Source organism: Sciurus carolinensis, chromosome 10, assembly GCF_902686445.1.
Source record: "Sciurus carolinensis chromosome 10, mSciCar1.2, whole genome shotgun sequence".
Classification (NCBI taxonomy): Eukaryota; Metazoa; Chordata; class Mammalia; order Rodentia; family Sciuridae; genus Sciurus; species Sciurus carolinensis.
Genome location: NC_062222.1, coordinates 79,327,279 through 79,349,767, shown reverse-complemented (window position 1 = coordinate 79,349,767; position 22,489 = coordinate 79,327,279). Strand labels below are relative to the sequence as shown.

The 22,489-nt window shown below is 42.6% G+C and overlaps 1 protein-coding gene across 2 annotated transcripts in view; it reads left to right on the top strand.

Moving 5' to 3' along the window:
* The window catches only part of Fam47e (family with sequence similarity 47 member E), a 28,331-nt gene extending 23,863 nt beyond the window's left edge, over positions 1 to 4,468 (top strand). For both annotated transcript variants that reach the window (XM_047566155.1, XM_047566154.1), the window contains exon 8: positions 4,086 to 4,468. In XM_047566155.1, coding sequence (XP_047422111.1) covers positions 4,086 to 4,157 — 72 coding nt within the window. In that variant the 3' untranslated portion in view covers positions 4,158 to 4,468. The remainder of the gene's footprint in view (positions 1 to 4,085) is intronic.
* The last annotated feature ends 18,021 nt before the right edge of the window (positions 4,469 to 22,489 follow it).

Below are 22,489 nucleotides of genomic sequence, written 5' to 3'. Positions count from 1 at the left end.
TAGGTTCCAAAGTTACTGTAAGGTGGGCAAGAACCAGAGAAGGGAGCTGATGAAACACTGGTTATCTAGCAAAAGAATTCCTTCCTGCCCAAGAACTGTGTGCCTGAGATCAATGTACTGCCACAGCAGTTAGGCATCTTGTGCCCCTGCACAGGAGCACTCCCAGGCACCAGGCATGCCATAGCCATAAGGTCATCAGAGACCCCAATTTCAGTCACTGTTGTCCCATTTTTGCTACTGCGCATTACACTCTTTCTCAAATGTCATTTTAAGAAGTTTACATATATTGACTCCTGAGTTCATATGAAAATTAATTAACACAATTTAATATTATATCCTTTTGTGTGGCAAAGTGGTAAAATGCTTTTATGCTTAACCTTTAAACAAATCAGACTCTCAATAACTTTAACCAATTTTACATATACCCTGTTGATGACAGGTCCTATAATAGAACATTAAATGATACGTTTACCATTACAGACAAGTTTAATTTGGAGAATAGCAGCTTGATAAATTTTCTGCTTTAAAGGCTTGTATACCTGGAAAATATGAACACATTTAATATACAAAGAATAATGTTTTTAAGTATGTTACTCCATGGAATAACTTTATAAATTAATCATATGTCTCTAACAAACACATTTGAGTAATCCCATACATGTCGATTCTAATTCACTCATCTTATTGTAGAAAAACCAAGATATCAGACAAGTGTACCAACAGTATTTGCTGTCTCTTTCCTGTTGAAGAAAAGTCCTAGAAAAATTGATGTTAGACATTTTATAAACATCAACATTTTATTAGTTTGACCACCTAGAGACTTAAGTGAGTTAAGTTTAAGGACATTTTACTTCTATTAGTTTACCTAATTTAAATTGAACCTCTTTAAATCACGTGAATTAAAAATATTTGGATCCATTTTTAAAATTTTAATTTTTATGCACGCTTATATTTAACACAAAAGCAAAGGCCTTGTAATACTTCTCTCCATTGCAATGTAACGGATGTTCAAAAATAACTCTAGAGTTGGATAAAAAAAACTGATCAAAAATCATTAACGTAGGTATGTAGGATCAAAATTGTGAGCTCAAAAATGTAGCATTTAAGAAAAACAAAAGTCCTAGAAGAAAAATGATAATGGTTATTAATTAAAGCATGAGAAAATGAGAAGGAAAGAAAAGGTGAAAGGGAGAAAAGTATTCTGAGTTGTAGCCCAGGAGAAATTTTAAATGGACACTTCTTTTCTTTGGGTTTGAGACTGATCTCCCACTACGCCTTCTTCTATTTACATTTCAATGTAAGCCTTGACTGAGATCTGAATCTGAAAGGGGCTAAAATGTTCTAGCAGAAACTTGATGCTTAGGTCCTTTTAACTCTTTTTCCTGGTTAGTAATTAATTTAGGTTTGGAAGCAGAAAATTGTTAAACAATTATCTCCCACTACTTGGCGAATGGGGCTGCTTATATTACATGGGGGAGCAGGGGAAAACAGAGAAGCAGGGTCTGGAGGCGCCTGAGCCTGCAGGAAGAGCTAAGAAGCAAGAAAGAAGAGACTTGAAGATAAGGAATCCCTTTCCATCTGCCCGCTCGCACACGGAAGCTGTGTGTCATTACACAAACGGATTTTGATGGCTTTAAGTACCGGGGGTCGGGCGAAGGGTTCCCAGGGTGGAATCTGTCAGATTGGAGGACCCAGATTCCATGGTGGGGACTGATACAGCCGAGTCTGTGGCCAGGGCATCCTGAGGCCAGAGTACTGGGCTGGAGATGAGGGGCAGCACATTGATTGTGTCGTCACACAAGCACTAAGGCAAAAGCCGAGAAGAGTTGTGGACCTGATATCAAGGTTTTCGAGTGCGAATGCGAGTACGAGATGAGCCTCAACCCTGAGAGGGAATCTCCACCATAAAATCAGGAATCCACCCGGCAGATAAGACCAACAATAGGGGCCAGCCGTAACTATAAAAGTTGTGGCTGGGGGTACCCCCACCCCTCAGCCTCCTCAAGGGTATAAATCGGCCTAGGGGAACCAGCCTAGAGGACTCACCAACCTGAAGTCCGGTGATGAATGCAGAGCAGAGCGTCCGGGCAGAATGGAAGATGGGGCTGTATCCGGGAGGCACTGGGGCTTAGATGAGGTTCCACTCGCGACAGTGGAAGGACCCATCCCAAGTCTCGGCACCAGATGTAAGGAAATCCCAGGAAACCACGCCAGACACGGGAAATCACATAAGGGAATTTATTAAGCAAACGGTGTCTCCCTGCAGGGTAAGAGAGAGAATGAGAGGAAAAGAGAAAGGAAAAGAAAGGGCACGCGCTAGAGAGAGTGGAAAGCCAGGAGGATAGAGAAAAGCGAGGAGGACAGACAAAAGAATGGGAAAAGATGGTGGGGAAGCTATGGTAAACAGTTGAATTCCGCCAGGCTAACAGGGGACCAATATCGGAGAAGGATACTTGCAAGCTGACTGATGAACCAATAGCTAGCTAGGATGTTCACAGACTGCCAAGTGGTTGGGAGGTGGGGAAAATGGCTGTACCTGATGGGCGTGAGAGCAGCTTTATACATTACAATATATATTTTGATTTCAAGTATTTTATATTTTAATAATTATATACATGATTTCACATATATAATATATAGATATATAATTATGTGATAATGTATATACATATACATATATACTGATTTATTTTTTTTCTTGCATTCTTTTTTTTTTTTTAAACTGGGAATGGAACCTGGGGGTGCTTTTCCACTGAGTTATCCTACCTCAGCCTCCCACATCACTGGGGTTACAGACATGTACCACTGTGCCTGGGGCCTAATTTATTCTCTTTTTTAAAATATTTTTTTTAGTTGTCAATGAACCTCATTTTATTTATATGCAGTGCTGAGAATCAAACCCAGTGCCTCACACATGCTAGGCAAGCACTCCACCTCTGAACCACAACCCCAGCTCCCTAATTGGTTCTCGATGCTATTGTGTATCATATTTCTACCTTAACATTTTTTAGTGACAAAACACACTATTTTTTCCATTTTGGTTTGTTTCCTGTTTGTTTAATCTGCTCTATAGATGAGCATGTAGATCAATTTGGGGCAGAAAGAAGCAGGCCTGATGTACTGGCTATCCTCTTCAGCTGATTTAACTCCAGAGAAGTGATGCCTCTGTCTATAGCTGAGTCCTCTGACAACAGGTGTTACTCAAAGTCCTGCAATATTTTGTCCCTTTATTCTTGCATTTCATAGTCTGTCTCTCTCACTCTTTCTCTCTCTCTCTCTCTTCCCCCCTCTCTTTGGTACCCAGGACTGAACTCAGGGGCACTCAACCACTGAGCCACATCCCCAGTCCTATTTTGTATTTTATTTAGAGTCAGGGTCTCACTGAGTTTCTTAGCGCCTTGCCATTGCTGAGGCTGGCTTTGAATTTTCCATCCTCCCACCTCAGCCTCTGGAGCCACTGGGATTTCAGGTGTGTGCCACCACGCCCGGCCCTCCATGGTCTCTTATCAATAAGATTTCAACTAAAAGAGGGAAGCTATTATAGCAAATGAGATGCATATTCATGCACACACCTATATACAAAGTATAATATATATATATATATATATACTTATTATTTGCTTAAATTTATATGTGAACATTCCTTCTCTTTTTTACCGTAAAGTATGTTATACTGTGTAGGCATATATTCACAAATGTTACTTAAGCATATGGATTTATATACACATTCCAGTACCTGCTCCTGGAATATCTACTTTATGCACTGCCCACAGCTTCATTTCCTCTGCTCCACAAATGGATCCCAGGCCTATAACAGCAGAGATGAGCAGCATAAGACTGCTGAGCTGGACTGGGCTAGGCTTGGGCATAGAACAAATGTGAATTCAATCAGAGTATTTCTGATGCTGCGCAACCACCTTCTATAGATCATCATCTCTGATGGTCAAGTTATCAACATGTGATTTTGTGTAGTGTAAGGATATATGTCAGAGGGTGAGATTTTTAATTTGGGTATGATAGTGGTGTGGGGAGGATTGTACAGGTTTTGCTGGCTAATCTAATAAAACCTCTCTCATTTTTTTTAGTGCCTTGAGAAGATGTATATTGGGAAGAAAAGTAAATGTGTACATAATAAGACTCCTATAAAGCTCACTTGAGCATAGAAGAATCTTGGGAAGATGATTAGGCAGATTTTATTGACTACATAGTTGGCTTTTGCTTTCCCATTTTAAACATTAAGTAGAATTTATGAGTGTCCTAAGTGTCTTACTGTGGACATACGACTGCAACTTAGCCACATCCATAAATGTAAGATCTAATACTTACAAATGTTTCTCATTACTGTCTGCTTCATTTAATTAATGTTTTATATATTTTATCAACTCCGAAATCAATATTCACATGTAGTCTCACATTTTTATATCATTGTGAATATTATATAGGTATATCAACTATTTATAAAAATAAATAAAACAACAAATAAAGGCAGAATTGCTTTATTGCATTTCTCCCAGTTATTATCCCTGGTTTTGAGTGAGTACCTCATTTTCTCTTCCTTTACATTATTATTTTCTTTCACTTTGAATTAAGCTAGCTGAAGTGTTTTTTTCCTTTTTTAGGCAATTAATATTGACAATAAGTGTGTCCCTAAAATGTAAGTCATAGGTCAGAAAGTTTAATGAAAACTCAAGATAGCATATCTATTTTAATTACTTTTTAAAAAAACTGTTTTTATTAAAATGTTAATACAAATGTTAGGAAAATCAGACCACATAGAACATTGAAAATATCAGTAATTCCTGCAAGAGTCAGAAATGACCATTCTTTACTCACTGAAATGTATCCTTCTAAATCTTTCTCCATGAAACCTATTCAGGTCGATTTAATCAGAATGAATTTATCAAAAGAATATTGGCTCCTCCAGAGTATCTTTACAGTCAGAGGACCAGATTTAGGGTCTATCCTGCCTGGAACAATACCCAAATCCATGTCCCAAATCTGAGTTGGTGAAAACATCTTTGTTGATGCCCCGGGCAAGTAAGTAATGGCAATCATTACTTACTTGGGAGGTCCCCATCAGCAATGGATGCTAGCTGCCACTACTAGAGCCACAGAGTCACATCTCTACTACTTCCAAAAGTCAGTACAGCATCAAGGTCATAGCCACCTGTCCCCAGTGTGTATTCTGCCCACTCTACCTCAGAGTCTCTGTTGAGGTATTTGGTGGAACCCAGCTCCATACTTATGAGAGAGGTAGGCACAGGAAAACAGCATATGGTATTTTCAGCTTCTACAGTGTGAGAGGACACACCTTTCATTTTTTTAATTAAAAAGAGCAGAGGGATTGGAGATGTAGCTCAGTGAGAAAATATATCTTAATAATGGGTGAAGCCCTGGCTTCAATCCCCAGCACCACTGAGGGAGAAAACCATCACCCATAGGACTTTCCTTGATTAATGCAATCATCCATCCTACAGAAGAAGGCACAATCATCTTCTCAAAAGTGGTTAGGTCAAAGTGGTATTCATTACTGCATCTGCCCTCAAATATAAAATCTCTGGGTGAGGGCCTTTCATCCTCTGGTTCAGTCAAGATTCCATCACAATAATCTGTATGCTCAACTAACTACATTATGAATTTGATCACCAGTAACACACCCTTAGTGGAGAAAGAGACAAGAAGAAACTTTTTGAAAAATACGGCATATATGACATGGTAAAAAGGAAAATGAATACAGAAGCAATGATATTCATTTCTACCACTGGTTAAGAGGCCATGGCTGCTCTGTATCAGTTCCTCATCTATTTTCTTTTTTTTTTTTCTTTCTTTTTTTTTTTTTTTTGTAGTTGAAAATGGACAGCATGCCTTTATTTTGTTTATTTTTATGTGGTGCTAAGGATCGAACGCAGTGCCTCACACATGCTAGGCAGGCGCTCTGCCACTGAGCTTCGGTCTCAGCCTCCCTCGTCTATTTGCAAAGCCACATTCTTGTTATTTTTAGCTAGTCATTTGGCTGGTAGGAATTATATCTTGGTAGAGTGACCTAAACCTTTATTCACAAAAGGTCTGGGCCTTGGTGATCCTGATGCCAGGACTTTTTGTCACTGGATACGGAGGAACTCCAAGAGGTCCCTTGATTTCTATGACTTTTGTAAATCAGTCTGTACTTGTTAGTGATCATTCATCATTCCCCGCAAAAAGAGAAAGATAGCTCTCTCTTTTTCCAGTTTGTCAAATGGCATGAGGAATCTGCAATGACCAGGTAGCAATCTGAGCTTCAAAATCAATGGAACTATTATTGTTTTTTAATTTTAATTTTAATTTTATTTTTTTATGGTGGAAGTCTTCTCTCATGCTTTTAAATCATCAGAGTCCGGCCCTGGGGTTAAGGAACAACTTTGCAGGTGAACCTTAAGGAGGTCCTCCTGATGTCATCTCTTGGCTCTGAGACCCATGTGTATTCTGGTTATAGGAGAAACAGTGTTAGTTGCTAGTTGAGTAAATAAAGTCATCCCTTAGTATCTGGTGGAATTGGTTCCAGGACCCTCTGAGGATAACACAAATCTGTGGATGTGGCAGGCTTTTGGCATTTAGTCCCAGAATTCTAGAGTTCAGGTGCCATGCAGAAAGTGTGCTGGCAGTGGGGGGATGGAGAGAACTAATTTCCTTCCCTGGCCATGTCATTCCTGGATCATTATATTCAATCTGATGCATGTCGGGGACTTACAATTGGCTTTAATTACTGAGCAACTAAATATTCAACAGCAGCAGAAGCCAGATCAGCTTTGATGCAACTGAACTCATAAATTTCTGAACCCGCATACAACCTGCAATTCTGCCACCAAGTCCACTTTGTTCATGAGTCATTGATATATTGGAGGAAGGAGGAAGGAGTAGGTGACATGCGGAGGACAGGTCAACTGTTCACCTTTTATTCATTACTTCCTCTCTTGTGGAGGCCTTTTGATGAACATTCACAAAGAACTAAATATTCTCAAGTCTGTATCCATTCTGAGAGTCCCTGTAGACCTCTTCCCTCAAACGTCCTTGTCACTAGCCCTGCATATCTGGACCTTCCAAGTCTCTGGCTGTTGACATAAAACATCAGCTATTGATTATTGACTGGTGTTATCTGCACCTCAGGTCATTTCTCTTTTCAGATCCAGTGGTCACCAGGGTATGTCTTAGTTTGTTTTCTATTGCTATAACTGAGTACCACAGACTGAGTAATTTATAAGCAATAAAGGATGGGCGGGGGATGTGGCTCTGTGGTAGAGCGCTTTCTTAGCATGCATGAGACCCTGGGCTCAATCCCCAGCACTGTAAACAAATAAATAAATAAATAAACAAAAGCAAAACAAATAAATAATACAAGGGTGTATTATTCAGCTCATGGTTCAAATACTGGGAAGTTCAAGATTCAGTGATTACTCCATCTGGTGCGGTCTTTCTTGCTGGTGGGGACTCTGCAAAGTACCAAGATGGCATAGGGCATCACATGGCAGGACAGAACCTACTAGCTCTGCTCTGTCCTCTGTAAAGCCACAGCCTCATCTGATTAGTGCCCCACCCTTGGTGCCTCATTTAGCTTTAATTACCTCCGAAAGGCCCCATCTCTAAATATCATAGTCAGATTGTTTCCTGCCTCTTAAAACCTCACAATGTGGGTTAAATTTCAGAATGAGTTTTGGTGGAGGACATTTAAACTATGGAAAAGTGAAATATTTAAAATTCTGCCTGCTGGAAAATTCCCCTTCCCTGTTGATCTTCAGAGCCACCAGGTTGGGCTGTAATGTTGTAGCAGTCCTCCTGTGGCCGGTGCCATGCTGTGCTGGTTGTCTGTTCAAGTCAGACTTTTAGGCTGCATAAGAAATGGTGTGTGGTAGGAGTGGCACATCATGAAATCTGTTGTCTTCACTGTCTGCTCAAGCCCCATCCTATATGGAAAACGTCCACTGGCTCATGAGATGCAATGTGACTTGACAACTAAACATGGGCACCTTGGAGCCAGTGGGTAGACTCTAACCAAGGTCTGCCACTTATTAACTATATGACCTTGGATAAGTTGCTTGACCCCTCTGTTCTGATTTAGATATGAAGTGTACCCCCAAAGCCCCTGTGTTAATGTAGGAAGTGAAATGATTAGAACATTAGAACTGTAACTTCATCAGGGGGTTAATCCATTTGGAGGATTAATAATTTGAAAGGACCAACTGGGTGGTAACTGTAGGTAGGTGGAGCATGACTGGTGGAGGGGGTTGTTGGGAGCATGCCCTTGGGGATTATAACTTGTCTCCCTGGATCCCCCTTCTTTCTGTTTCCTGGATACCATAGGTAAGCAACTTTCCTTTGCATCTCCCTTCCACCATGACATTCTACCTCAGCTTGGGCCTAAAGCAATGGAGTCTGCTGACCATGGACCTAACCAAATAAATCTTTTCTCCTCTACACTGTTCTGATCAGGTATTTTAGCTTAACAGCAAGGAAAAGCTGACCAACACACTCTTTCTGCTTCAGTCTTCTCATCTAAAATAGGGACCATAAGAAAATGACAGTGCTTCTTCCCAGAAATGTGGTGTGGATTAGAAGACATGTTACACGTACTTAGAAGAGAATCTGGCACATGTGCACACACACTAAATGTTAGCAGACTTTATGGCTTGGTGGATCAGATAACCCCCTGTTTATCATGGGCGTCGGTCACATGGTGACCTACTGTGTCATCCTCAGACTGCTCTATTTATTAGTGCCCAGCAAGAAGCCATGATCTATTTCTCAAAAGGGAGAACAGTTATATGCCACAGGGTTTATGACTCGGTCGCAAAGCTCTGAGGTCCTGTGCTATGCTTCTCCTTTCTGGACGTGCCAAAGCTCCATTCAGCAGCCCCATCTGCCACAGGTGCTGAAAGCGCATTGGCTCCACTGACTCAGAGGGCAGCGCTTCCTGAACTGGCTAGAAAACCTTCTCTTGCTTCATGCTGCTCTCAAAGCTGGCAGCTTCTCAGATGACTGAAGAAATGAGCTGAAACAGCATGTCTAAATCTGACCTCCTTATCACTTCTCAGGCTTTTGGCTAAGATCAAGTGCAAATCTGGCCTCTAAAATCCATAGAGAAGTGCAAGAAGCACCGTTATCTAGTGTTTCCAACACCCAAATTTAATGAATATAAATAACCTGAGAGCATAGAGAACAATATAAAGTTGCTAAATAACTAGGGAGTGACAAGTTTTTGAGTCATTATCTTTGTAAGGACTCATTTATTTTGTTGTAAGTATATATGTTTTAATAATGGCTGTGTTTACCAACCAGCTCACTAAATTCCTGAGATTTTGTCAGTTGATTTTATGAATTGCTACAACTGGTTTCTAGCACATAGTTGCTTATAAGTTTCAAGGCAATGAGGGATATTGGGGTGAAGAATGAAGAGAATGGTTTTGCTAAGCCAGATCAGCAAATCCAAGGTTAATTCCACAAAGAAGATCAATCATTCCATTGTCCATGGAAGATGGGAAACCCTCATTACACAGAGGTTTGGAGACAGAGATGTGGAGACAATTTCTCTGGTGAGGATAAATGCATTTGTTCAGGTGTGTCAAGAAGCAGATGGCAAGGTGGGGTTAGATGCTCATGAGCTCCACTAGAGAAGTAAACGGGAAAGGACAAGGAGAGCTGTTAGAAGACGAAGATGCATGTCTGATCTCTGTGGAAGGAAGGAGGATAAGTCTAAGAAGAATCTTGGACCAAAGCACGATGTGAATAAAGGTTCTGGCAGTCCACTGGGGAGTCCTCAGATTGAAGTGATCTATAGGAAGAGCCTTTGAACTTGCCAGAAGGGCCTGCCTTGGTATTTCTGCCATCTTTAGTCATTGGCTGGGAGTAGCCCATGAACAACATGGTCTCAGTGTTAGGGTAAAGGATCCAGAGGAGGAAGCAGCTGGGTCCAAGAGCCAGTTGTGTTTTCTAGCAGATCTGAGTGGTACAGATTCATTAGGTTGGAGTTTAGGGTACTTGACGCCATCTGCATCTTCTGACATGTTTCCATTTTGGAATTCAGGGATTCACTCTTTCCGGGTCAATACTATATCTTCACATCAGAGATATGGAAAAGCTGTTAATTTGAGTGATATTTATTTATTTATTTATTTATTTATTTATTTTGGTATTAAGGATTGAGCCCAGAGCTTCACATGTGCTAAGCACACACTCTATCCCTGAGTTACACATCTAGCCCTAGGTCCCAATTTACAGTGGGTTAATTAAAAGCACAGGCAAAACAACCTGGGACTTGGACTGGCATCTAAAATGAGAAGGGGACAGACACTGAGCTCTCAACCTGTGGGACCTGATGCTATCTATCTCCAGGTGGTTAGGGTCAGAATTGAATTCACTTAGAGGACACAGGACTGTCTTTCACTGCAGAGTTGCTTGTTTGGTGTGTGTGTGAGAACATGTCCCGGCCCGCGGGACATCAACGCAGGATGGCAAACCTAAGAGAGAAGGAATGAAGGGACAAGAGACACAGGGAGTGACAGCAAGACAGGAATTCTGATCAAGCTGCAAATTTTTATTGTTCTCAAGGGTATTTATGCTGAGGGGATGAGGGGTATGATGAGACACAGGCTGGTTGGCTGTGTTTTTCTTTTGGGCTCCTGATAAGGTGCAAGTTCACACCGGCGGGCCATAGGCAGAACTATCAGCCGGGAGTGGGGAGGGGGAGCGCTCGGGGAATCCGTCAGCCTTCAGCTGCAGGGTGTTTGTGCAGGGGAGGCAACCGCAAAATGTTCCCTGGGCTGCTGCTTATCATAAAGGTCAGAACGTCCTCAGAATGAGAACTTCTTCTTGGTCCCTGACATTTCCCCCTTTCTTATATAAAATTATTGATCATATTCTGAGAGCCATATTTTAAAGGGGTGATAGAGGCTATGTGGCGAGGCGGGGGCGTGGCCTGCCCGAACAGGTACAGTGCTGGAGTGACAATCCCTCGGGAACTGTGCCTGTCTTAGGTTGTCCGTGACAGAGCAAGATCCTTACCCATCATTGGATAATGAGGCTCTAGCCCTCATTTCCTGTCTTAGGTTGGTATGAGCTCTCACGAATCTTACCCGTCATTGGCTGTCCAGTTCAGCTCACAGGGGTGATGGTCTTTTAAGATCACCATCCCGATCCATCATCTCCAGTCGATGGTAATGAACCTGAATAGGTTTCGCCAGTATAGTCTCAATATGAGCTCTAAGAAAAGCCATGATCTTATTGACTATCAAAGGACCTATAGATACGATAAGCAGCAAGCAAAGGAGGGGACCTTAGCAGGGTCCTCAAATCCTGCATGGCTGTGGGAGAGCAGTGAACAGGCAGCCATTATCCAGAGAAGCAATGGTGTGCAGTCACAGGGTTTGCCATTCAGGGGATTTTTTGCATAGATTGTCGGCTGCATCTATAAGAGAGGAAGATTCATCCTCAGGGGGAAGGTTTCTGTCCCTGGGTTGTGGTAAATCATTGACCTGTTTGACCAGGCATTCTGGTAACCATCTTGGGGCTGCTTGTTCTTGATCTAAAATGCAAGCTGAGCCTCGTCCCCAAATGAGGACGGGATCTGGGCCTTTCCATTTATTTGTTAAAGGATCGTGCCACATAACAGATGGGCAAGCAGAATTAGAAGAGGGATGCCAATGTCTGTCTGCGGCCGAATGTCCTTCATTGTCTAGGGTAAGAAAGTTAAGAGCAAATAATGCATGATTAAGGCGATCCCTGGGAGTGGTAAATGCAAGGGAAGAGGCCTTAAGGCGGGTAAGCCAGGTTTTTAAGGTGAGGTGTGCACGTTCCACAATGCCTTGACCTTGAGGGTTATATGGAATTCCAGTAGTATGAGAGATTTGAAAAGTGGCACAAAACTGTTTGAACTTGGTACTGGTATATGCAGGGCCATTATCTGTCTTAATATGTGCTGGCTTTCCCATTATGGAAAAGGCTGAGACAAGATGAGAAAGGACATCCTTGGTAGCTTCTCCAGAATGTGGTGATGCAAAAATAAAGCCACTAAAGGTATCTATGGAAACATGTATGTACTTTGTTTTCCCAAATTCAGGAAAGTGAGTAACATCCATCTGCCAAATCTGATTGGGCAGTAATCCTCGAGGGTTAACACCCAGATGTTGAATAGGAAGGGAGACAACGCAAGCAGGACACGCTTTTACAATTTCCCTTGCTTGTTGCCTGGTAATTTTACAAAGCAACTGAAGGCTCTGAGAATTTAAGTGGTGAAGGTTATGTAAATCTGTGGCCTCTTGGATGGATCCAATAAGAACTGGGAAAAGGGGGCGAGTGGCTGCATCAGCCTGAGCATTACCCCGTGATAGGGGACCAGGAAGATCAAAATGTGCTCTAATGTGTCCTAAGAAAAATGGATGTTTTCTAGCCTGAATTAGTTGTTGAAGCTGGTTAAACAAAAAGGCTGCATTGGAGGAAGGCTTAATGGCGGGTGAAATCTCCAACAGGGGCACAGAATGGGCAATGTAAGCACTGTCTGTATAAATATTAACAGGTTTATCAAAAAATGTCATAAAGACTTGTGTTATAGCAAACAATTCTACAAGCTGTGCTGATGGATAAGCAGTATCAAAGGTGGTGGGCTGATTATCAACAACAAAGGCTGCACGGCCATTGCTGGAGCCATCTGTAAAAACAGTAAGGGCTTGTGGAATAGGAGCCTTCCGAGTAACCCGAGGAAAAATAAATGGATGTAATTGAGCAAAATGCAAAAGGGGGTCATTGGGAAGGTGGTTATCAATTGTTCCCAAAAAGCCTGATAGAGCAATACCCCATTCACCCCTTGTCTGTAGTAAAAATTGGGTTTGATCCTTAGTGTATGGAATCAGAATGCTATCAGGGTCTTTGCCAAAATGTTGTCGAGAAAGCAAGCGACCTTTAATAATGATAGAAGCTACCTGAGCAGGATAGACAGCAATAACTTTAGAGGATGTGGTGGGCAAATGAACCCAAAGCAAGGGGCAACCTTTATTTTTAAAATGTGGATCCCGCTGCCAGAATAGTCCCGTGGGTGTATGAGGGGTGGGTAATATAACCAAAACCAAAGGAAGGTTATAAGATATTTGTGTAACAAATTGTTGAGCAATGGCTTCTGTGACTTGAATTAATGCTTGCTGCGCCTCGGGAGTAAGCTCTCGAGGGGAAGAAGGGTCAGAATCTCCCCTTAAAATATCATTAAGAGGCAAAAGCACATAGGTGGGTAGTTTTAAATATGGTCTTAGCCATTGGATATCCCCTAGTAATTTTTGGAAATCATTAAGAGTGTGGAGATGGTCCACACACAATTGTATATTAGGGATTTGAATTTGATTAGTTTGAAGTTTGAGGCCCAAGTAGGTGTAGGGGTCCTGTGTCTGAACCTTATCAGAGGCTATCTGAAGTCCCAAGGCAGTGAGGGCCTTATAGAGATCCAAATAACAATTGTTAAGATCATAGGTATTAGGTGCAGCAATTAACAAATCATCCATATAATGTAATATATAAACTTGTGGCCACCGCTCTCTCACAGGGTCTACTGCTTGAGCAACATATTTTTGGCAAAGACTAGGGCTGTTAGCCATACCCTGGGGAAGGACCTTCCATTGAAATCTTTGCATAGGGCCCTGAAAATTGATGCGGGGGAGGCTGAAAGCAAAATAGGGTCTGTCATCAGGATGTAAAGGAATAGTAAAAAAGCAATCTTTTAAGTCGATGACCATTTTATAATAGTCCCTAGGAATAGCTACTGGTGTAGGGATGCCTGGCTGTAGTGCCCCCATCGGGCGCATAACCTTATCGATAGCGCACAAATCCTGTAAAAGACGCCATTTGCCTGATTTCTTCTTAATAACAAAAATAGGAGTGTTCCAGGGTGAGGTTGAGGGTTCCACATGGCCGGCTGTCAACTGTTCCTGTACTAACATGGAGGCAGCCTCTAATTTTTCTTGGGTAAGGGGCCACTTATCCACCCACACAGGAGTTTGAGTTTCCCAAATAATTTTGTCTGCATGGGGTACAGGAGGGTCAGGGACCGACACTAAAAATCCAAATACCCAAGTCCAAATTTGTCTATTTTTTTGTATGGGCTGTACAGGCTCAACCTGTCCTTGTCCTAGCCTCCCAAGGTCTGTACCAGGGATAAAGCCCATACGAAGCATTTGATGAGTGACTAAAGAGTCGGGACTAGCAAGAATAACTTTCATTTGGCTTAGAATGTCTCGTCCCCAAAGGTTGACAGGGAGATCAGGAACAACGAAGGGGGTAACAGTTCCTTTATTTCCTGTGTTATCTTTTGTGTCAGTCCAATTGAGTGCCCTGGAGCTAACTAAGGGGTTTTTTGATTGCCCTATTCCTTTAAGGTCAGTTAGTGATGAGGTGAGGGGCCATTCTGATGGCCAATATTTTTGAGAAATAACTGTGGCGTCCGCACCAGTATCTAGGATCCCTTGGAATTTCTTTCCTTCAGTAAATAAGGTAAGAGTGGGTCTTTTGTGGGAGATAGGTTGGACCCAATACACATCAGAGGAACCTAAAGAGGCCGTGTTTCGTGGTGAATTTTGGGCGGCGGGAGTATTTCCTGAATTGAGGGGAAGAAGTATTAATTGTGCAATTCTTGTTCCTGCAGGGATGGCCGCTATTCTGTTAATAGCTGTGGCCAGTATTTTAATTTCTCCAGTGTAATCATTATCAATGATGCCAGGGAAGACCTGAACACCTTGTAAGGTGGTAGGAGCTCTCCCAAGAATAAGAGCACACATATGAGGTGGAGGGGGGCCTACAACCCCAGTGGGTATTATTTGGGGTCCTTGCATAGAATCTAATATTGTATCGGTGGAGGCACAGAGGTCCAATACTGCGCTGCCTGGGGTAGTGCGTTGGAGGGAGGTGATTGTGGAGAAGGACAGGGGGCCTGGATTGGGTTGGGAGTCTGAGAGGGAACAAACCTTATTGCCCCTGGGTTTGCTCTGGGGGCGGTCAGGGCCAGGGGCTGGCCCCGAGAGGAGTTTCCCGGGAAGTTAGAGGGAATAGGCTGTCCAAGGGCATTGATCTTGGATCTACACTCCTTGGCCCAGTGGCGACCTTTACCACATTTAGGGCAAAGGGTGAGCGGAGGTGGTTTAGCCCCTGTTTGAGGAGATATGGGTCCTTGACCCAGTCTCCCTGTTGGGCACTCTCACGCAAAATGGCCAGGCTGTTCGCAAGTAAAGCAAGTACGTGGGCCAGGGTTGTGAAGGGCCTTGGTGAAGGCAGCGCCAATGGCGAGACTCATGGCATGGGCTGTTCCTACCCTGGCACACAGCCTAATGAAGTCAGAAAGGTCCCCTTTATCTTTGTGGGGCCGAAGAACATCTTGACATATCGGGTTGGCATTTTCAAAGGCAAGATATTTTACAAAGGAGCTCTCGCTTTCACTTGGTCCAAGTAAGTGCTCTGCAGCTAGATTAAGCCGGGCAACAAAGTCACTGTAAGGCTCGTCAGGACCCTGACAAATTTTTGCTAGGGAGGTGGTGACTGAGCCCTTTTGAGGGAGCCGTCTCCAAGCGTGCAAACCAGCAGTTTGAACCTGTGCTAGGAGCCCAGTAGGGAAGCACGCCTGTTTAGGGGTAGTATCAAATGGCGCATTACCCACTAGTTTAACATAGGTCCAGGATTTAGAGGAAGCCTTGGTTGAATTTTTTGGGGTAGTTTCCTGACAGTATTCCTTAAAGTCTGCGTTCCACAACAGGAAGTCACCTGCACTGAGGGTGGCTCGGGCAAAAAATTTCCAATCATTAGGGGTGAGCCATTGTGTACTATGGTTCTCTAGCAAGGCCAGTGTATAAGGTGCAGTGGGACCATACTGAGCACAAGCCTTTTTAAGTCTTTCAAGAAAACGGAGGCTCAGCCTTTTATAAGAACCAAGGGCTCCACTCTGTCCAGAGGTGGGCTCCTCCTCATCCCCTGATTCCTGGTCCTCCTCTTGTTCTCCCTCTGGTTCTACCTCTTGTTCCTCCCCTGATTCCTTTTCCTGACCTCCTTCTAGACCCTCTGCTTTAGTCTGTGCGAGCTGATCTGCTTGACTTCGAGTAACTGGAAAGGCAAGAACAGGCTGACCACGCGGCTTCACCTTACGAGTATTAAGGGGTTTGGGGCCAGTTTGTGTTAACTCAGTGCCCAAGGCCAGTGAGCAAAGTTCGGCATCAAGGGTTTTTAGTTCTTTTAAAAGTTGGATTTGTTCCCGCCTATGTTGGAGAGACTCACGTAAAGGGGTTAGATTAGGCAAGGGAAGCGGGGAAAAAAATATCTGGGGGGGGGGGGCAGTAGGTCCCTGAAGGGCCGGAGCACGAAAGGCAGAGGGTGTATAAGAGGGAAGTGGATTTTTAAGAGGCAGGTCTGGAGAATGGTGTTGAGCCACTGCCTCCTCCAGGGTAGCCTCCTCCTCTGGGGTCACCTCATCATAGGGATTTAAAACCGGATAAATCTTAGGGGGATTTTTAGGGGACTCTTTTGGTAAGGTGGGGTCTGGGAGGGTCCCGGGGTCTGGGAGGGTCCCAGGGTCCTGAGAAGGCTGAGTAGGGGGCATTTGAATACTAACCAAAGGGCATGCCGAGGGGGGGCGGGAGGTGGATTGCATTGCCTGCTCCCCAATTTTTACAAGTTTAAAGTACCACTGTCAAAGGGTGAACTTTTAAGAATCTCATTAATTAAATTCCAATAAGAAAAGGCAGTGACAGGCACCTTTTGAGGACCAAAAGTCTCATAATAATCTTTGAGGCAGTCTCCTACTCTGAGCCACCTTTTACCATCAATTGACCCCTCGAGGGGAAACCAAGGACACAAATCCTCTATGTATGAAAAGAATAATTTTAAGTCCTTTTTCTTAACACGCGCTCCCTGAGTCTTGAGGGCCTCCTTGAGACCCGACAGAAACAAATCATGCGACGAAACTGCTTGTCCCATGATGTGTCACTCACCTTGCGCCGGCCTCACTCTCCTCCTGGATCTGACTCCCGGTCGCGTTTACCGAGGCAATCCCGAATTCCGCTTGGCCAAGGCTTCCCCGGAGGGCGGCGTTCGCTTCTCTGGCAAAGGTTCCAATCAACCACGTTGGGCGCCAACTGTCCCGGCCCGCGGGACATCAACACAGAATGGCAAACCTAAGAGAGAAGGAATGAAGGGACAAGAGACACAGGGAGTGACAGCAAGACAGGAATTCTGATCAAGCTGCAAATTTTTATTGTTCTCAAGGGTATTTATGCTGAGGGAATGAGGGGTATGATGAGACACAGGCTGGTTGGCTGTGTTTTTCTTTTGGGCTCCTGATAAGGTGCAAGTTCACACCGGCGGGCCATAGGCAGAACTATCAGCCGGGAGTGGGGAGGGGGAGCGCTCGGGGAATCCGTCAGCCTTCAGCTGCAGGGTGTTTGTGCAGGGGAGGCAACCGCAAAATGCTCCCTGGGCTGCTGCTTATCATAAAGGTCAGAACGTCCTCAGAATGAGAACTTCTTCTTGGTCCCTGACAAGAACACATACACACATGATCACAGGAGCCTTCTCTATCAATTGTGGTGTGAAAACAGGAAACCTAAGCAGTTTGTTTTTCCAACATACATGAAAAGTAGCAAATGCACTTAGAGCTCACTAGGAAGATTTTCGTACAAAATGTTGGCTTCTGTTCACTGCTGATAGTAAAATGCATAGAGATAAGCAAAAGGGACAGCTAAATAAAAAGAAACTGGGATTTTATGGTTTTGAAAATTACTAGCTTCACACATGGGAAATGATGCTTAAATTTAAAAAAATTTAGAGCAGAGGTCAAATCCAGGACACTTCCTGCAACATGGTCTAAAGATGAATCCAAGGGTGTGAATGTTAAATCTTTTGTTAAGACCTCGGAAAGATCAAAAGTGTTGCCTCAGAGTTGCAATCATTTAGACAAAAGTTTCCCTAAAAATGTTACGGAGTGTTGCACAGATTCTTCAGATCACACAACAGAGCTTCTAAGAAGCTGAAAGATTTTCTTCAACAGAAACTCAAGGAAGACAAGGGCTTAACTTAAAGAGATTTGGGGATTTGACTTTTGAATAATGGTGTGGACTCAATAAAATTCCCTGGAGACCTATAGAGTGTTTCAAAGAACTATATTGGTATAAACATTGCCAGCTTGAACTAAAAGAATCAGAGATAGTGTAAAATGAAAAGAGCCCTTTGGGTCTCTAAAATTCAACTAGCTGAAAGATGCTGAGAGAAGCTCTCAGTTACAAATGTGTTTCCACTGTAGAACAGATGACTTAGGACAGAACCAAGAGAGCTGAGTTGAAGGCATAGAGAATAATTCTCAGGCAGTAGCAGAACACAGTCCTAGTCAAGGAACTTCCAGCACTGCTTTGGTTGGTTCTCAGAGTTGCTATAAAGCACTGACTCCTCTGGGTTCCCAGTTTCCCCGTTTCTGAACAGGAGAGTCTATGGTGACCGGTTCTACAACTCCGCTACCATTGTCTGCTGGTGGTTATGGTGGGGTGCAGATAACTTGTCTCAGATTGAAAGGAAATGTACTATAATAACACACCTATATGGTCTCACCTGTACCTGAGCCTGATCTGGATTCTAACATTCTGGATTCTAAGGCGATGCTAAAAAGGAATGAGATTTGGGGGAAATTTTGTAAGTATATTTCATATGTGAGAGGAATATAAATAATCTGTGGCTAGAAGACAGATGGTTTTGGTCACAAGATGGAACTCTTAATTCTTTACTCCTTTTCCTTCACCTTTTTTTTTGGTACAGGGGATTGAACCCAGGGTATTTAACCACTGAACCACATCCCCAATCCTTTTTTATTTTTAATTTTGAGACAGAATCTTGCTAAATTGCCGAGGCCCTTGAACTTGCAATCCTTCTCCTGCCTCAGCCTCCCAAGTTGCTGGGAATATAGGCATATGCCCAGCCTTAATTCTTATCTTCTTAAATGTGGGCTGGATTTAACTGTTACATCCTAATGAATAAAAGTGGCAGAAGTGGTCATGTGTGATTCCAAGACGAGGTCACTAGGTCATAAGAGGTATTGTGCTTCCTCTTGGCTCAGATATTGTAGGGCAGAGTTTCTCAGCATAGAATATCGATGTTTTATACAGGGTTATTCTTACAGGTTTTTTTTTTTTTTTTTTTGAAGGGTTGTCCTATGCAGTATAGGATTTTTAGCAACATGTCTGGCTTCTACTCACTCAAAATTGTCAGAAGTGGAATTGTCCTGTGAGAAAATGTATGCATGCATCTAGATGACCATGCACATACCCACACAGTTGTTTGTTCTGTTTGGTATTTTTTAAGACTTTGGGTATATTATATAAATTGCCACTAAACATCTATCTTTTCCCTCTTTCTTGGGTTGAATATAAGAGTTCTTTAAAAAAAACTTGGCCTATTCGATAGACGAAAATCGATATGTTATTCTAATTTGTATTTCCTTTTTTACTGGTGAGCTTGAACATTTTGGAAATGATTTTGGTTTGTTGCATTTCTTTGTGACTTAGCCTGTTGTCCCTTGGACAGTGGCTATGGTGACTCACAGGGCTGCTTTCTACATGAGCAGCCCATGCTGCACATTTTGGTGGGAAGAGCTGAGGCAAAACCCTCCAGGGCAGGTACCCAGGGTGTAAAGGTTGTCCATTAGAAATTCTTTTTTCTTTTTTGGTTAGTCTTCCATCTAGGTTTACTTTAAACTATCAAATTCTCTCTAAGGTATTGGTGTCCTATCAGCTTTCTTTTTGATAAAGGTTAAGAGAAAACAGTATTTTGGGTGCTATGGTCAGGTGGGTGGGATCAGGAGAACAGTTAAAGAATAATACTGAAAAGAGGAAGAAGACAATAAACACGAGGTAAAGGCACCCAGGCTGTTCTTATCATGGTTTGTTTACTTTGACCTTGTCTAAACTACTTCATTCTCTCTCAAGAAGAATGAAAGGAAGGAGGGAAGGAAGGACCTCTGGACAGTTACCTGCTATAAGTTTGGTAATATGTTCTAGATCTTTATCATTCCTGATATCCATTTATCCATTCAATAAAAAAAAAATTTCACAGTAATATAGCATTTCATAGGCATACACCATACTTTACTTAGAGATTTCATTTCGATGTGCAGCTAGGTGGCCTCTAGGCCACACATATTGAGGAGTGGGACTGCTGGGTCATGGGGTGTATGCATTCCTAATGTCACAAAATTCTTACAGGTTGTTTATACCTGTTTATTTTTCCAAAAGCAGTACCATATCTTCTAATATTTGCCTCTTTGATGTAAAATGGCATAACATTATTTTAATTTTCATTTACAAGGTTGCCTGTGAGTGAATATTTCTACATATGTTAATTTTATTCAATCCAGCATTTCATAAGTTCCTGTTAGGTTTCAGGACTTGTTCCAGGCACCAAAGAAAGAGCATCCCTGTCAACATGATGGCACTCACCTGTAATCCCAGTGACTTGCAAGTTTAAGGCCAGCCTGGGCAACTTAGTAAGACTCTCAGCAAATTAGTGAGAACCTGTCTAAAAATAAAAAATGAAAAGGACTGGGGATGTAGAGATGTAGCTCAGTGGTAAAGGAACCGTGGGTTTAATCCCCAGTACCTTAAAAAAAAAAAAAAAAAAAAGAAAAAAAAAGAAAAATTGTCTCCTGTGTAGGCAATGTCACAATGACAGTTTCTCGGATTTTGTTCTATATTAGCTTTGTAGTTTTACCATTAACACTTAGGACTTTATTCTTTCCTGAGTCTACCATTTTATGTGGCATGAAGTACTAATCCAGCTTTACTTTTTCTGTATACAGTGAGCTAGTTTTTCCAACAGATTCTCCTTTTCTAAAGGTTTCGTCATTTAGCATAGCAGCTCAGCTTGGTGTCTATTCTGGAACTGAGATGAGTCAGAGGTTTGCAAACAGTTGCAGCTAGAAAATGTCTCTGTGAAACCTGAAGCCGGGTGGCTCCAACGTGACTGCTTTGCAGGGAAATTTTGCTTGTGCTGAATGTTATGCAGAGACCCAGGAGCTGAGGTTTGACAGCACTGGACAGGTGCTAGTGGTGATAAATACATTTCCCTAAGGAGGTGGGGCTTGTAGAGAGAAGAATTACAAACCAAGAGCATGTTTGAAATTCACTACAAATGTTGGAATATTCCCAGAAAGGTTCTCAGGTGTCACACATCCAAATTTGCACACTCACTTCTAAAATTTATACCTTGAAATTTGGACATAGTTTAACAACCGTTAGGATTCAGTATAGCTAGAATGTCAGAGCATGGGTCCTGGGGTCAGAATTCTGGGTTCAATTCCCAGCTCAGTCACTCATCATCTGAATGCCCTTGGGCAGAATTACTCCTCTGAGGTCATTATAGGAGAAAATCCTTACAAAGCACTTAGCCTACTGTCAGCATATTTTAGGTATCCAATAAACAAGAACAATGAAATGGAGGCCTTTAGATGATAGGCTTTAGTGTTCCAAGGAATACAAAGAATGAACAGGCACTGACCCTATAGGAATTTATGATCTAACATAGGGATTAGACAAACTAAAACAATAATAATAATACAATTAGAGAAAAACTCATATTTTGTTCTAAGAAGGTTATACTGTGTTCAGAGTTCAAATAAAATAATGGCAGATCAATTTGAGGAATGGGGGTGTGGAGTGGGATTTTTAGCTAAAGAAGAGTTTCACAGAAGGAAATAGCATTAGGAAATATTTTGATCAAAGATGAAAATTTTGCAGAGCAGGACTCTCCAGTCCCAGTTTGGCTGGAGTACGGACAACTGGTGGAGAAAGGCCTGGAGGGGTCGTTGGAGCTGTGTCCTAGGACACTTTGAAGGCTAAAATCAGGACTGAATTCAATCTGGCAGATAGGCACTGTCTTACTCAGGACTATACTTGAGCAGGATTAAATCAGGAATGGTTGTAGAGTGGATGGGAGCCAGAGCAGAAAGAGGTGCCCGATGACTTGGGTAGTGATTGTAGTGGTCTGGACAGATGATGGAGAGGTCTGAGTGGGGCGAAGACACTGTGAGTGACAAGGAAGAAGGCAATGGAAAAAATACTGTTTGCTCTCTGCTTTCTGAAAACCTCACTCTTGGTCACCAAAACTGAAGGGGAAGGGTGGTTCCACAACAAACAACTTTCCAACTCTCTGTGGACCCAGCTCCGAACTCATCCAATTCTAACACTATCTACCTGGAGTTAGTGTCAGATCACACAAGTTAAAGGGCTCAATTTCTCAAGACTTCTCTACTTCAGAGCCCAATTCCAAGTCCAAGCCTCCCTTACTTCTGACCAACCAGCTATGAATTGGGATTTCCTATGATTCCCTCCTTGGGTTCTATAATTTGCTAGAATGGATCACAGAACTCAGGGAAACAATTTAATTACATTTACTGGTTTATTATAAAAGAAATATGCTATGGGCCGGGTGCAGTGGGGCACACCTCTAAGTCCTGCAGTTC